The following is a 12,651-nucleotide window of genomic DNA, read 5'->3' on the forward strand; positions in this document are numbered from 1 at the left end:
GACCCATTATAATTTTCAGAACTTTTATAGTCCTCGTCACAAGTAGTCCCTATACCACACATGTCATAATAACATTTATTACAGGAAGAAGAGTTTTGGTTTATAACCATAACAATCACCATTAGTACTATATGCTAAACACTTCTCATTCATGTATTTGGAGTTACTGTGGAGTGATTTTTTTTATGAGTCATCAAGTCCTTCATGTTCCCTAACAGTTGTCCTTAAATATTCTTCACTAGAGGAAATGTGCAGACACAGATAAGATTACGTTCAATCCTCAAGGAGAGGTGAAACGAGGTGACGCAGCACACCGCATCTGGGAGGAAAATGCCCAAGAAAGGTAATCCTTTTAGTGCCATTATAGAACAGAATGAGAAATTAATTTATGACATGGACAGTCCCTGCAAACTCCCCCACTGCTGTAATCTGGATGACGGCAACAGGAACAACCACCATCATGACAAAGGGATTAGAACAGATTATCTGTGACAATAATGGAGGCAAAAGAGGATAGGGTGAAGAGGACAAACAGAAACGGAGCAACAGCGGAAGTGGGAGATTTGTTGACAAGAGTAGACGTTGCCTATTAAAACAAACACTAATCCACCTCTTAATTTGCTGACTGGATTTGGTCTGCTGTTTGTCAGTTCGATAAATAATGCATTCCAATAATGAGCCTGGCTGTTAATTAGGCCATGCAGCTACAAAACATATCTTCAAAAACAACAAATAAAATGTGTGCATATATCTGCATCACATTTGAACAGCTGTTTTTTTTTTTTTTTTATATCCCACATAACTTCCAGTAATTCACATGTTTTTTCTTTGTTTTTCCAAATTTGGCGGAAGCGCCTTAAAGTAAGGAATTAAATGAACATAAGAAGGAAGCTCTGAATCACATGCAGACAATATGAACACTTAGGGTTTGATATTAAATAGATAGAATAACACAAACAGAGGACGAAGAGATAAACAGAAGGCATAAAGAATAGACGACGACTAAACCTCCATATAGTAGATACACACACAAGTCTGGTGTTAAAAAAGCCTCAGAACTTTGCCAGTTACCACTTTGGTTACTGATCTGACCACTGCGCTATGTGTTCACATCTTAGACAACCAAAATCTGCATGGCCAGAGTCGTAACACCCTTTTTTTTGGTCCCATCTCTTTTTGTGCCTTTATATTAAGCGGGTCTCAGCACTAAGAAGTACATCTGCAAGACCATCGAGCCCCACACTGGGTTTAGGGAGGAAGTATAAAAGGATAGCAGAACAAAAAAGGCTCCGTTTTCAGTAACAAGCAAAAATAACTGCACAAGCTAACTTTGAAACTGAGAGGAAAAAAAACATACAAACACAAAAAAAAGAGCATGAGGGTGGTGTAAGTGAGAGACGAAAAAAAAGACAGAATGGCATGAGAAGAGGAAAAACAGTCCCTGTCACACACCTTGGTGTAGCTGTAGTATGTGTCCCTGTATCTCCGTTGGGATAACGGGTTCAGGGAGCTCCTGCAGGAAGAGTCGGAGCAAACTGACCGCTGATGCCAGGTCTGCCTCCTTCTCTAGCTCCACCTCCTCACCACTGTCATAGCGCTGGCGCAGCCAATCCACACGCTCTGCGTTGCCATTAACCAGGAAGAGCCCCTCTAAGTCCAGATGACCTGATGACATATTGAAACATACATCAATAAAAAAAAGATGAACATTTGGGTTATGGACTTAGTTACGTTAAAGACATGCTGTACACTATTAAATTACTATTAATTTTTGAAACTCTTATTACATCTGGGGTGCTGATAAATCACCTCTGTACCTGCTTGCTTCTCTGCTGGACAGACATTAATGAATCTAATTTGGAACTTGTTTAAAAAAAGTTATTTCATTCAACTGCACAACCTGCTGGGGTATAAACCAAAAGCCAAACATTACTTGAGATTTAGATCATAGGAGGGAACATAAGCTCACCACAGCTCCAGTATGTTAATCATCCATCTGCATATGTGCTTTAAGCTCTGAGTGCAGGGTTTGATTGTAGCTGAGGCTTGGTATTAATATCAGCCAAAGGCTTGTAAAATTCAGTTGTCTTGTAAAAATGATATACCGGGTATGTATGCCAGCTTGTTCTGCAACTTTAGTGAGTGTATAATCAGTCTTTTTTGCTGTAAGAACTCCTTTGCAGCTAAAAAAAAATGGAAGTGGCTTCAGTAAAAATGATAGGTTATGGTCTCTGCATTTGCAACATTTTTGTGTGCTTGTCCTGTGTGCATTTGTAAATGTAGTCAACAGCTGTGTTCAAATGTAGGAGCCGGATCCACTGATGGATGCGGTTCTTCATAGACACTGTTGGCCTGAACCTGCACTTTCTTTCCAAATGTCAAAGTCCAGCCTCACATGGTCCAAAGCTGCGGCTGCACTTAGATGCTCCTCTCTAACTTGTAAAGTTCAACACCAGGTTTATCACTAGGAATTTGCCCTCATATGGTCACCAAAGTGTTAGCACCACTGGTGAACCTTGCTGAGTTGTTTGATACCTCAGTTTACAGTATGAGCTCTGACATTTAATTTCAAAACATGATGGAAAACTGGCAAACCATGTACCAGGTTAATGATAAATACTTATTTCTATAATAAATATTTAGATTTATTCTGATTAATTCAATGCATTCACATCTGTCTGTTCTTTTCACTGGTCTAGATGTGATTTAATAACCAGTAATCACCTGGATGTAAATACATAGTAAATACAGTGTGGCCATGTGATATTTCCCAATTTGGGAGTTGTTGAGGATCACTTGGAATCTAAAATAAAGAACTGTCTGGCATGTAAGGGATTATGGGAAAGTGAGGGCAGCAAAGGATAAACCAGTTGAGGTCTAGAACTTTGGCAAAGGAAAGCTGCATTTCTGAACCACATTTGGAAAAGCCTTTGAAACTGAGCCGACCCTTTCGAGCCATTTTAGCTCATTTAGTCTAGAAATGCAGACTTTGTAGGATCCAGTTCCTGAATTTGGTACATAGTTCATGTAAGGTCAACATAAGAATAAACGTACAAGGAGTGAGCCCATTTGTGTATTCAAGTATGTTTGTGTATGTGAACTCCTTTCTTATCAGTATGAAAAAAAGGAAGCAAGACTACACTGACTGTTACCATTCCTTAGTGCGACAACATCACTGGGTGTTTGTGATAGAAAGACAAACCAGCAGCATCAGATCATTCCTGTCAGGGCCAACATTTTTACCTCCTTACATAATGTGTGATCTGTTCATCTTGTATAATGTTATGTTTGTTATGTACTGTGTTTTTTCTCCATTCACTTCCAGTGCTGTCACTTGTTGCTAATCCTGTCAAATTCCAAGTAAGCATTTGTCTCAATGACTACTGGTTTGTTTAACCTCCCCAAATTCATTACACAATAGGTAATGCTTTAAGATGTTGAGGTGGAAATGTTGTGGCTTGTGGATTATGAAACGTCTGCCTGGTGATTCCTCCAGAATCCTGGTCACTTCTGATTTCTCATCCATTAATAAACCAGATAATATAATATTGAAGTCTCCTTAGGTTCCCCAACAAGCCAAAATATCTACTAAAACAGCCATTCCCTGTTAAAAACGATATGGGCAGTTTAATCTGTCAAAGATACCGCAGCTGTGATCCGACAAACTTCTGCTTCCCATTTTCAATCCCATCTTTTCGGTACCCTGCTCCTGCTAGAACCTCAGGCATCACACACAAAAGTAACTGAGAGACTCAGGCCTTTTCACTGGCTGAATAACTTCTGGACTGGCAGCACCATTCTAATTAATGCACCAGCAGAGGCCCGGGAGGATTAAAGACTTATTACATAACCTCATATGGTCGAGCAACCCCCAGGTCACATAAATGGCCAACCTGCTTCACTGGTCACTTGAGGAGACTTGAGGTGAAGCTACATTCCAACAGCTAAAAAAATTTCCACTGACTTGACAGGTTTTACAAGAACATGTCTTTTGTGACTGCACAATAGACAACTCAGTGAGGAAAATAAGACAGGGAAGCTTCTTCTGTTCTCTGTTTTACTTGAGATGTGCATGACTTGCAACACTGGATATACTGATTGGTTTTTATGAGCCCTCGTGTCCTGTTGACTTGCTCTGTAATCTTCAGATTCTAAAAAAAAAAAAACCTTACAAATGCACACAAAACAAATAAGAAAGAAAGAAAAAAAACCTCCTTGCTAAATCTGAATATTCATTCCATATTGATCTTCGGAACGGATGGAAATTCCCTTCATTTCCTTAATTCTGTGGGTGGATTCAAATTGCTTCAACTGTGAGACACAAAGTAAATTGATTCTACAAATAGATATTTACATACTATCAAGTTTTATCTGATATAACACCTAACTCCATACACACCAGAGATAATGAGATTTAGGGAAACAAGAAATCTTTATCCATGCCTCCAGGGTTCATACCAACACTGCGGTGGAGGCCCCTCAGCATAAAGAGTCTGCCTACAGACAATATAGTTGTATTGTGTGTGGGCTATATGTTATTTAGCAGCTTCATGGAATGGAAACCATCACAGATAAATTCTGTATAAGGATGGTTACTCTGAAAACTTTGAAAACACTTTGGTTAAACAGCCGAGGTGACTCTGCTGTCATCATGTTTTATACCTCTCCTCCTTCCAAGCAAAGGACCTGCTTCCGAAGTCTGAACTGCCAACCTGCTCTTATTAAAAAAAAAAAAATGACATAAGACTGAAGTTCCTGCTCTCCGAGGCTTGGAGAGAAATTTTCCAGTGGGGATATGGGAAAGGCCCAGGGCCAGGACGTTAGCGGGTTCCTCTCTTCAGTTAAGCTCTTCTGTTTTCACAAGTGGAGCTGCAGTTGACAGAACTGTTATGTAATGATGAAGGAAGCAGACCGTGGAACCATCTGCCGGTGCATTCAAAGTTCATCTTATCACATAAACTGGATCTCCACTAAAGACATATTTTGTTTTATCGTGCTACAAGGGCAGAACGACAGGTCAACAGCAGCAGAGTGATTTGGGAGGAGTGAAACATTACAGAATGCAATCAGATATAACTAAGAGCTCAGAAATATGTACTTAGAAGTGATAAGAGGGACCAAATAGATTTCAAAATATAAATACACAGAGGTGCAGTGCCTGCCTGTGGATTTAAGCCTGTATCAGCAATTCTGTTTCTGTTTTCCCATTTCAATCTAAAGTCTTATGAGATGTCACTTCGGTTGAGAGGATGTGCTGTTTCTGCATTGAAAAGTTACATATTTTTGAATTGAAGCTCCTGATGAAGTGTTAATGCTTAATAAGCTATACTGACATACATAAATGAAACATGATCCAGAGTTACAATTATCCAATTAGCTGTCTTTGCATTTTGTATGCCAATATTTTTTGCCAATAGCCGATATGCTGATATTTTCCAACTCATTTTGGCCGATACCGATATTGTCCCACCTGGCTGAGGAGACTATTATGCATGCAATCATAGATTGTAATAAGTATGATCAAAAAGACAATATATGAGGGAAGAACTTAGGAAGACTGGAGATCAGGAGCTCAGAATTAAAACTTTAATGAACCTGCCAAGTGTGTTGAGCAGTAGAGTTTTCTTTGAGTTCATAAGACAGACAGGATCGATGGTTCGGATTTAACATGCCACATGCCGAAGGAGAAGGTTGCCATAATGCACCTAATACGCTGGTTGCCACCTGCCATTATAAACCAAAAAGAGGAAGAAGCAATTTTTTCAAGCAGAGTGGTATATCCTGTCAGCCGAGGTGTTTCCTATTTTTGTAGCCAAAAACAGCAGCTCTACTGCAGACTGTTTGACTCTGACGGTCCTGGTGCTTCCTCCGCAGGCTAGCGGAGTATTAGCAGCAGCATTGCCGGAGGGAAACACAGCCAGCCACCCTCCACTAGCCTCCCAGCTAACCCCGGCTCTCCACACAGAGAGCCGCAGTTAGAGCCGACCCGTGATCCCCGGTAAATTCAGGTGGGAAGAAGCAGCGGGTCTGCTGGGCAGTTGAGTGAAGTGGAGCCTGCGGAGGAAGCACCAGGACCGCCAGGGTGAAACAGTCCGTGGAGGGAAGCACAGCCAGGCGGCGGAGGAGAAGGCGACGAACCGGCCTGTCGTGTTGGCAGAAATGTTCATTTTGGGGCTGATGCCGATATTTAATCTTAAAGCCTTTATCGGCCGATACCAATGATGTGCTGATATTATCGTTTATCCCTAGCTAAAGGTAGGAGTTATTTTAGCTAGTTTAACCAGGGAAGACACTATTCAGTAAAAGGAAACTAAACAAAGCATAAATGTGAAAAACTGAGTCAAATGAAATCGGTGTTTGACTCAGCATTTGGTGAATTATTGTATGAAATATTGTATATTATTGTATATTTTGTGGTATACATAATGACAGTGCTGTATCCTATAATTAGTGCTTTTATTTTGCAGTAAAACTTTGGTTACCATTTTCCATTAAATCATGACAAGTCATTACTGTTGATTCGTCAGTTATTTTAAAGAAGTAATGAAGAGAAAAAGGATTATAAAACTTAATTGATTCCAACAAATGTTGTCAAATTCTTGCCAAACAAATGACCATGAATCATCGTAAACATGTGGGTGTATGAGTCACATGGATATATTCTATGATTGATGTATGAGATATGGAATGATGGAAAACAAAGATCAGTAGCACAAATGTGTGTGTGTGTGTGTGTGTGTGTGTGTCTATCACTCACCATGCTCCTCAATGTAGTCAACGATGTCTTTCACCAGTGCAGGAACCTCGTGGCCACTGATTGTGTGCGTGCGTGTCACCTCTTCCAACGGAACGCCAAAAACCCGCGTGGTGCTGGCTGAGCTCCCGCCCTCGTTGCCTGGCAACGGAGACACGCTCTTCCTCATGGCCTCCTCCTCCTCCTCACCACAACCCCGCCAAGACCTCACGTCTTCAGAAGGAAAAGGAGAAGCAGAAGGAAGGAGAGTAGACATAAAGTAAGATGGAAGGATTTTACGCATAAAAGCGCCTCGGTGCGCGATGGACGCCAACATAAGCAGCCGCTGGTCGTACTCACACTGACAGCCAAAGACTGGAGAAACCACAATCATGAAGCCTGAGAGTGATATAGAGATCCAAGGAGATAAACAGAGAGTGACAGAGGGACACTCACTCGCAAACTCTCCTCCTCTGCTGTTCACAAACAAAAGAAATGAGCACAAAACCCTCAAACCTCCCCTCCTGTCATCTCACCAAGAGGGAGGAGAAAGGGGAGAATGGACAGCAGCAATTGGCTACTGGACTGCAAAGGCATTTACACCTGGTCATTTAAGGAAAGGGAGTAGGAGGAACGGGTGGAGGAGGAGGAGGAGAGCAAAAGTGTATGTTACAGTGCATTCTGTACCTATGACCACTGCATATATACATATATATATATGACCAATCATGGTTTCTAAAACTGCGAATTTCAAAAGTGGGTCACATTTTTATGATGAGCCCTGATCACATGTTTTTGTTTTTTTTTTTAAAAAATATAGGATCTATGTTTTAAAAAAAAGTTTAATAAACTTCTGCATTTGTGGAGTCATAGCAGGAAGAGAAGGAGACAGTTTAAAGGTTTACATAAAGTAAGTGAGTGCACTTAGTTTAGTTAGTGCACGGTGATGTTGCGGTCAGACAGGGATTATGAAGTAGGTGTCGTGTCTATGCTAAATTAAAGAGCGGCTAAATTAGCCAATCGGGATTTCCTCCTGCACAGAGTAGTGCTGTTATCTGGTCCAAACATCTTGTACTTTTTGCATCTTATATCAACTTATTGACTATTTTTCCCCCCACAGTGGATGTTTTAAATGTTTTAAATAAACATGGTTCTGTGTTGGTGAAAGTCACAATTTTACACTCCAGTTCTCTCTTACATAATCATCATCATCTAAAAAGGTCACTGCTTTCATATTAAATTCCCATCCCTGCAGCATTTGTTATGTCCTCTGTAAACATCATCCCTTAGTTCCCATGCAAAGAGGATGCCATCAATGACTGACTCTGACAACGGGATGGAAATCAATGCAAAGCAAGCAAGACTGTACAACGATCATTTCGGTTCAAAGTTTGACTTAGGGGAGGAACATCACCAAAATATCTTGACTATTTTTCCCTTTGCAGTGTTAAAGTCAGAGCTCAATGTGATTGTTTACACTAGAACAAACCAACTCATTTTTTTTGACAACCTAAGCTAGTTTAGTTAGTAAGTGGCAGGTTAAAACAACAACAAAGTTCAAAAATTTTATATTAACCACTTTTGTATTGCTCAAAAATTTGCACAAATCTTTCTTCACTCACTCTCACCCTCTAAACATCATCTCTCTCTCTTTTTGTCTCTCACAGACAGTCATGTGAGTGGTCGAACGGGATTCTTTTTGTCAAAAAACAAAGACTTTCCAGTTTTAAGTGGTCGACTGTTTGCTGTTCCTCTCGCTCTCTTGATAACCAGTTTAAAACCAGTTTATTGTTGTATTTATGGCCAGCTTGTTATATAACATGGCATTTTTCCTGCTTAGACGGGTCAACAGGGCAGTGAGCCTCTCTAAATATAGTTAGTCGCTAATTAGATAGTTTTCGAGTGTAAATGGATGTTAACTGGAACATTCGGACCAGTAGTCAAACACTCAAAACTCAGGACCTTCTTGATTCTATGCAGTGATTTTGTTTATTTTAAATACTCATGTTCTTTCATACATACAGTACAGTATGTGTACCTACAGTATTTTTCAACAAGCTGCATATGATGTTAAAAAGGTTTCCTGTATTAGAGTGAACATGTTATTCTCTATTAGAAGGAGGAAGTCGTAATGTAAAGAGGACAGGAAGTTTTCTTGTACTGTGGCGGCTGGAGCTGCAGGTCAACATGGCGGGTCGTCAACAAAGAGGTTTTCTGGGAAGTTTGCTTTAATTTGTTTTCTTGTTGTTGTGAGAAGTTGTTTTAGTGCTGTGCAAAACTAGTCAAGTCATGAAGTCATGTGTGGATGCGTGTGTGTACTCACCGTGTAGCAGTGAAAGTGTGTCCTATCCGCTCCTCCCCTAGCCAGTGAACCACTGAACCATCTATGGCTGCTTCAGGTTGTGGCAGAAGATGAGCCGGTAGTTCCTCATTGACGGACCGCTAATCCCTCGAGCAGGATTCTCTTCTAGCTACGCTGAGGAGAAACAGAGAGAGAGCGAGAGAAAAGAAAGAAAAGTAAAAGAACAAAGGGAGGAGAGAAGATAGCAGAAGAGATCGAGAGAGATAGTGTGAGAAAAGAAGAGGTGAGGGTGGGGACAGATGTGAGGAGACAAAGATGGAACAGTTAAAAAATGTCTCTGCATGTTTATCAACATCTAGTTTTTTACTACTCTCTATTATTAAATAATGCAACAGTGACTCAATCTATAATATATCTATAACTTTCATGTTTGCTGTTCTTTACGCTTGGTGTCAGTTCCTCACAATAATGTTCTGGTGCACAGGAAAGAATACGTTTTATGTTTCTAGCAGCAGAAACAGCAACAGATTTTGCTTATTGCTTCTAGTTCTTATTAAATCCTAGTTCAGAATATGTTGCCATGAACAGTAATATGTAATAAATGACAATGAATACCTTTGTACTGAGCATCTGAGCAGTAATACAAATGTATTAAATATTAAACACATGAAATTGGACTAACCAACAGACTCAAGATGCACTGTGGGTACCATAGATAATTACTTCCATACCATCTGGGCTTACCAGCAAGTTGAATTAACACAATCTTATGTCTTCCTCTATAGAATAACTACCATGTTTGAACAGCCAAAGACGGAAAACAGGGAAGAAGACTGGTCACCGTGTTTGAATGCCACAAGATCTCTGGAACAAACCCAATCAATGACTTCTCAATGCCAAAAGCATTATTGTAAACATGTTAATTTAATGCAGAATACCCACTTTTGCCTCTATCTGACAATGGCTACAGACCGTTTATACGAGAGCAAACTCAGCAAACCCATATTCAATGCAATTAATTAGAATAAACACAATGAATTAATTAAATGAATCAAGCAAATGCTTACAAAAACACATGCAAAATAGCTTTTCACAAAACGCCTTCAGATGACCAGTGAGGGCAAAGAATTGCACAATTTTGTTTTCTGCACTCCCTCTCCCGTCCTTCTCTCTATTTCCTACTCCCTTTTTTCCCCTACTTCTTTCTTTTTCCACCTTTCTTCGTTTCTTATCTTTCTCTCCCCTTTTATTTCACTTCTCTCCTTCCTCTCTAATCTCATCTTCCGACTTCCAAGGCTTGAGATGTCAGGCTGTCCAAGAGTTTGCTGGAGGCGAGGACCAAACACAATAATCAAACTGACACAGGCTAGAAAACGATGATGTGTTTTTGTGTGTGTGTGTCCTACATGTCCATGCAGAATGTGTGCACTTTGAATCTGTGTGTGTGTGTGTTTGTGTGTGTGTGTGTGTTCGGGTTGGAGCCTGTTAAGTGCTGTCACTTCAGAGTGTAAGTATGTGTTTGCATGCATGGCTTTCGGTTGCTATACATAAGAATGGGTGTGTTTGATGAGGCTACCGAGAGTGTGAACGAGGCTCTGAGATGAAAATAGCTTTACTATCCAGTGTGTGGCAATCATGTCAGTGAATGTGTGAGTCAGACATGCAGGATGAATGTGTGTCCAAGTGTGCATGAAGAGAGAAACTGTCCTTTGAGGCTGTCCCGGTTGACTGAGATGGTGTGTATAGGAATATGACCGTGTAGTAAAATATTAAAAACACTGTTCTACTTTTCAGAGAGTTGTGGAGTCAGAAAGACGCTGAAAAACACAAAGGGTGAAAAAGACAAGAGAAAATAAATAATTTTGCTGATGATGCAAAACTGTTTCATTTTAGATTCTTAAATATTAACTTTTTTAATCATTTAAAACATTTAAAAATGTTAAAAGATAAAAAGAAAGGGATTCAAAAAGATTAAATCTTGGATCCAATTACTTAAAATGCTCTCCAACTCCTCTCATTTTTACTTTAAATTTGTATTTCTTATTTATCCAAAAACATTAAAGTGCTCAGTAATGTTCAATGATGGACAGTTTACGCTCGTCTGTGCTGATTTGAGCACATTTATTAAAGACTGGTTGGTCTAAATGACTGTTTTGATCAGAAAAAAAAATCTTTTGAAAGTTTAAAAAAAAATACCGACACATTTAAAGCCATGTTGCACATCTCTACACTACCATGTCGCACACTAATTTTGCAATACTGAGCTGGAAAACAAGCAAAGTCTTTAACATGCTTGCACGCACCTGGTTAGGCCTGGACGGGGTTTTGTGCGCTCATTCTTTTCCCAGAACAACTCTCTCATTCATCGCGTCTCTGCTCTGTCTTCCCTCTTTTTACTTCTACCCCTCTTGTCTCCCTTCCTCGCCTTCATTCATCCTTACGTTGCACGTTACACAAGCCACCCGACCTACTTACGCGGTGTGCATCACCTCTACGTCAAGAGGAGCAGGGGAGTAGAGCTGAGGAGGAAGAGTGATTGCCATGGAAGGAAAATATTGAGTTAAGAAACATATCTGTTCCTTAACTTTCCCTGTCTGTTTTTCTCTCGCCAAAACCAGCTTAGTGCTTTCAAAGGATAAAGGGGTTTGCTCTTTCCAACCTGTTAGAAGCATTTATCCGCTGAAAGAGTCAGATCATTACATCATAACAATACCCAAAGGCTTCTCAAACAATGTTCAATCAGCTAACATGACCAAGCCAATAACAAGGATTTTGGCAACGACCACATGGAAATTAAATCTTGTGCCACGGAGTAGAAACTGTAAACCCTGAAAACTGCAGTCTGTGCAATGCTTTAAACATTTCAGATACAAGGAAAAAGCAATTTCAACTATTTTAGATACAAGGAAAAAAACAAGGAGGCCTAATTATTTACCATCCATTCACATGTAATGCAATAAACTGCTTCTTCTAAACTTTTTTTCTTTTTTCTTTTGGTAGGAAAATGAAAGAAAGCTAATCTACATTCAGAGCAGAAGGGACTGACTAAGCACTGATACTAAAATTAGCTTTAGATTTCGACTTTTTTGATTAATATCGAACCACATGTTATTACTGCATTGTGTGGGACTTCACTGACTCAAGGGAGGAAAATTAGTTTTTCGTTCAATCTGCTCATTGGCAGATGTGATTCTCATTTCGTTCTGAACCAAATGTTCCTCAAGAAACTCCTATTTTATCACAAAGAACATAAGAGGGCTTTTCTGTGCTTCATGTAATATATTATATATAGGTTGACATGCATACATTTCTGTAACTTATAGCTCCAAAGATGACAGCAACCCCTGCAGTGTTTGTGCCATGCTGTAAGTCATTGAGCTACACGGAACCAAACAAAATTAAATCTTTTCAGTCTTTTAATCTTTCTAAAGCACCGACAGCACTGAGGTCCCTGCTTTCTGACTGAAACGGTCGTGTTCTGGCCTCAGCGTAGGGAGGTCAAACCACTACTCCTTTCATTTCTCAACAGTCATAAATATAATAAAAATATTAGAGTAAGCTTCACTTTGCTTTCACCTGCAAAGCTACCTTGTGAGGTTTTCTTGGCACGGAGTTT

The 12,651-nt window shown here is 39.9% G+C and overlaps 1 protein-coding gene across 5 annotated transcripts in view; it reads right to left on the bottom strand.

Moving 5' to 3' along the window:
* fam13b (family with sequence similarity 13 member B) overlaps nt 1-12,651 on the bottom strand; it is an 81,262-nt gene that overhangs the window by 51,451 nt on the left and 17,160 nt on the right. For 4 of the 5 annotated variants that reach the window (XM_044363620.1, XM_044363619.1, XM_044363618.1 and 1 more), the window contains exons 2-4: nt 9,057-9,204; nt 6,758-6,967; nt 1,453-1,665 (exon numbers count right to left, since the gene is read on the bottom strand). In XM_044363620.1, coding sequence (XP_044219555.1) covers nt 1,453-1,665; nt 6,758-6,923 — 379 coding nt within the window. In that variant the 5' untranslated portion in view covers nt 6,924-6,967; nt 9,057-9,204. Of the gene's footprint in view, nt 1-1,452; nt 1,666-6,757; nt 6,968-9,056; nt 9,210-12,651 lie in introns of all 5 variants that reach the window. The other variant, XM_044363617.1, reaches the window with a different exon arrangement.

Source organism: Thunnus albacares, chromosome 10, assembly GCF_914725855.1.
Source record: "Thunnus albacares chromosome 10, fThuAlb1.1, whole genome shotgun sequence".
Lineage (NCBI taxonomy): Eukaryota > Metazoa > Chordata > Actinopteri > Scombriformes > Scombridae > Thunnus > Thunnus albacares.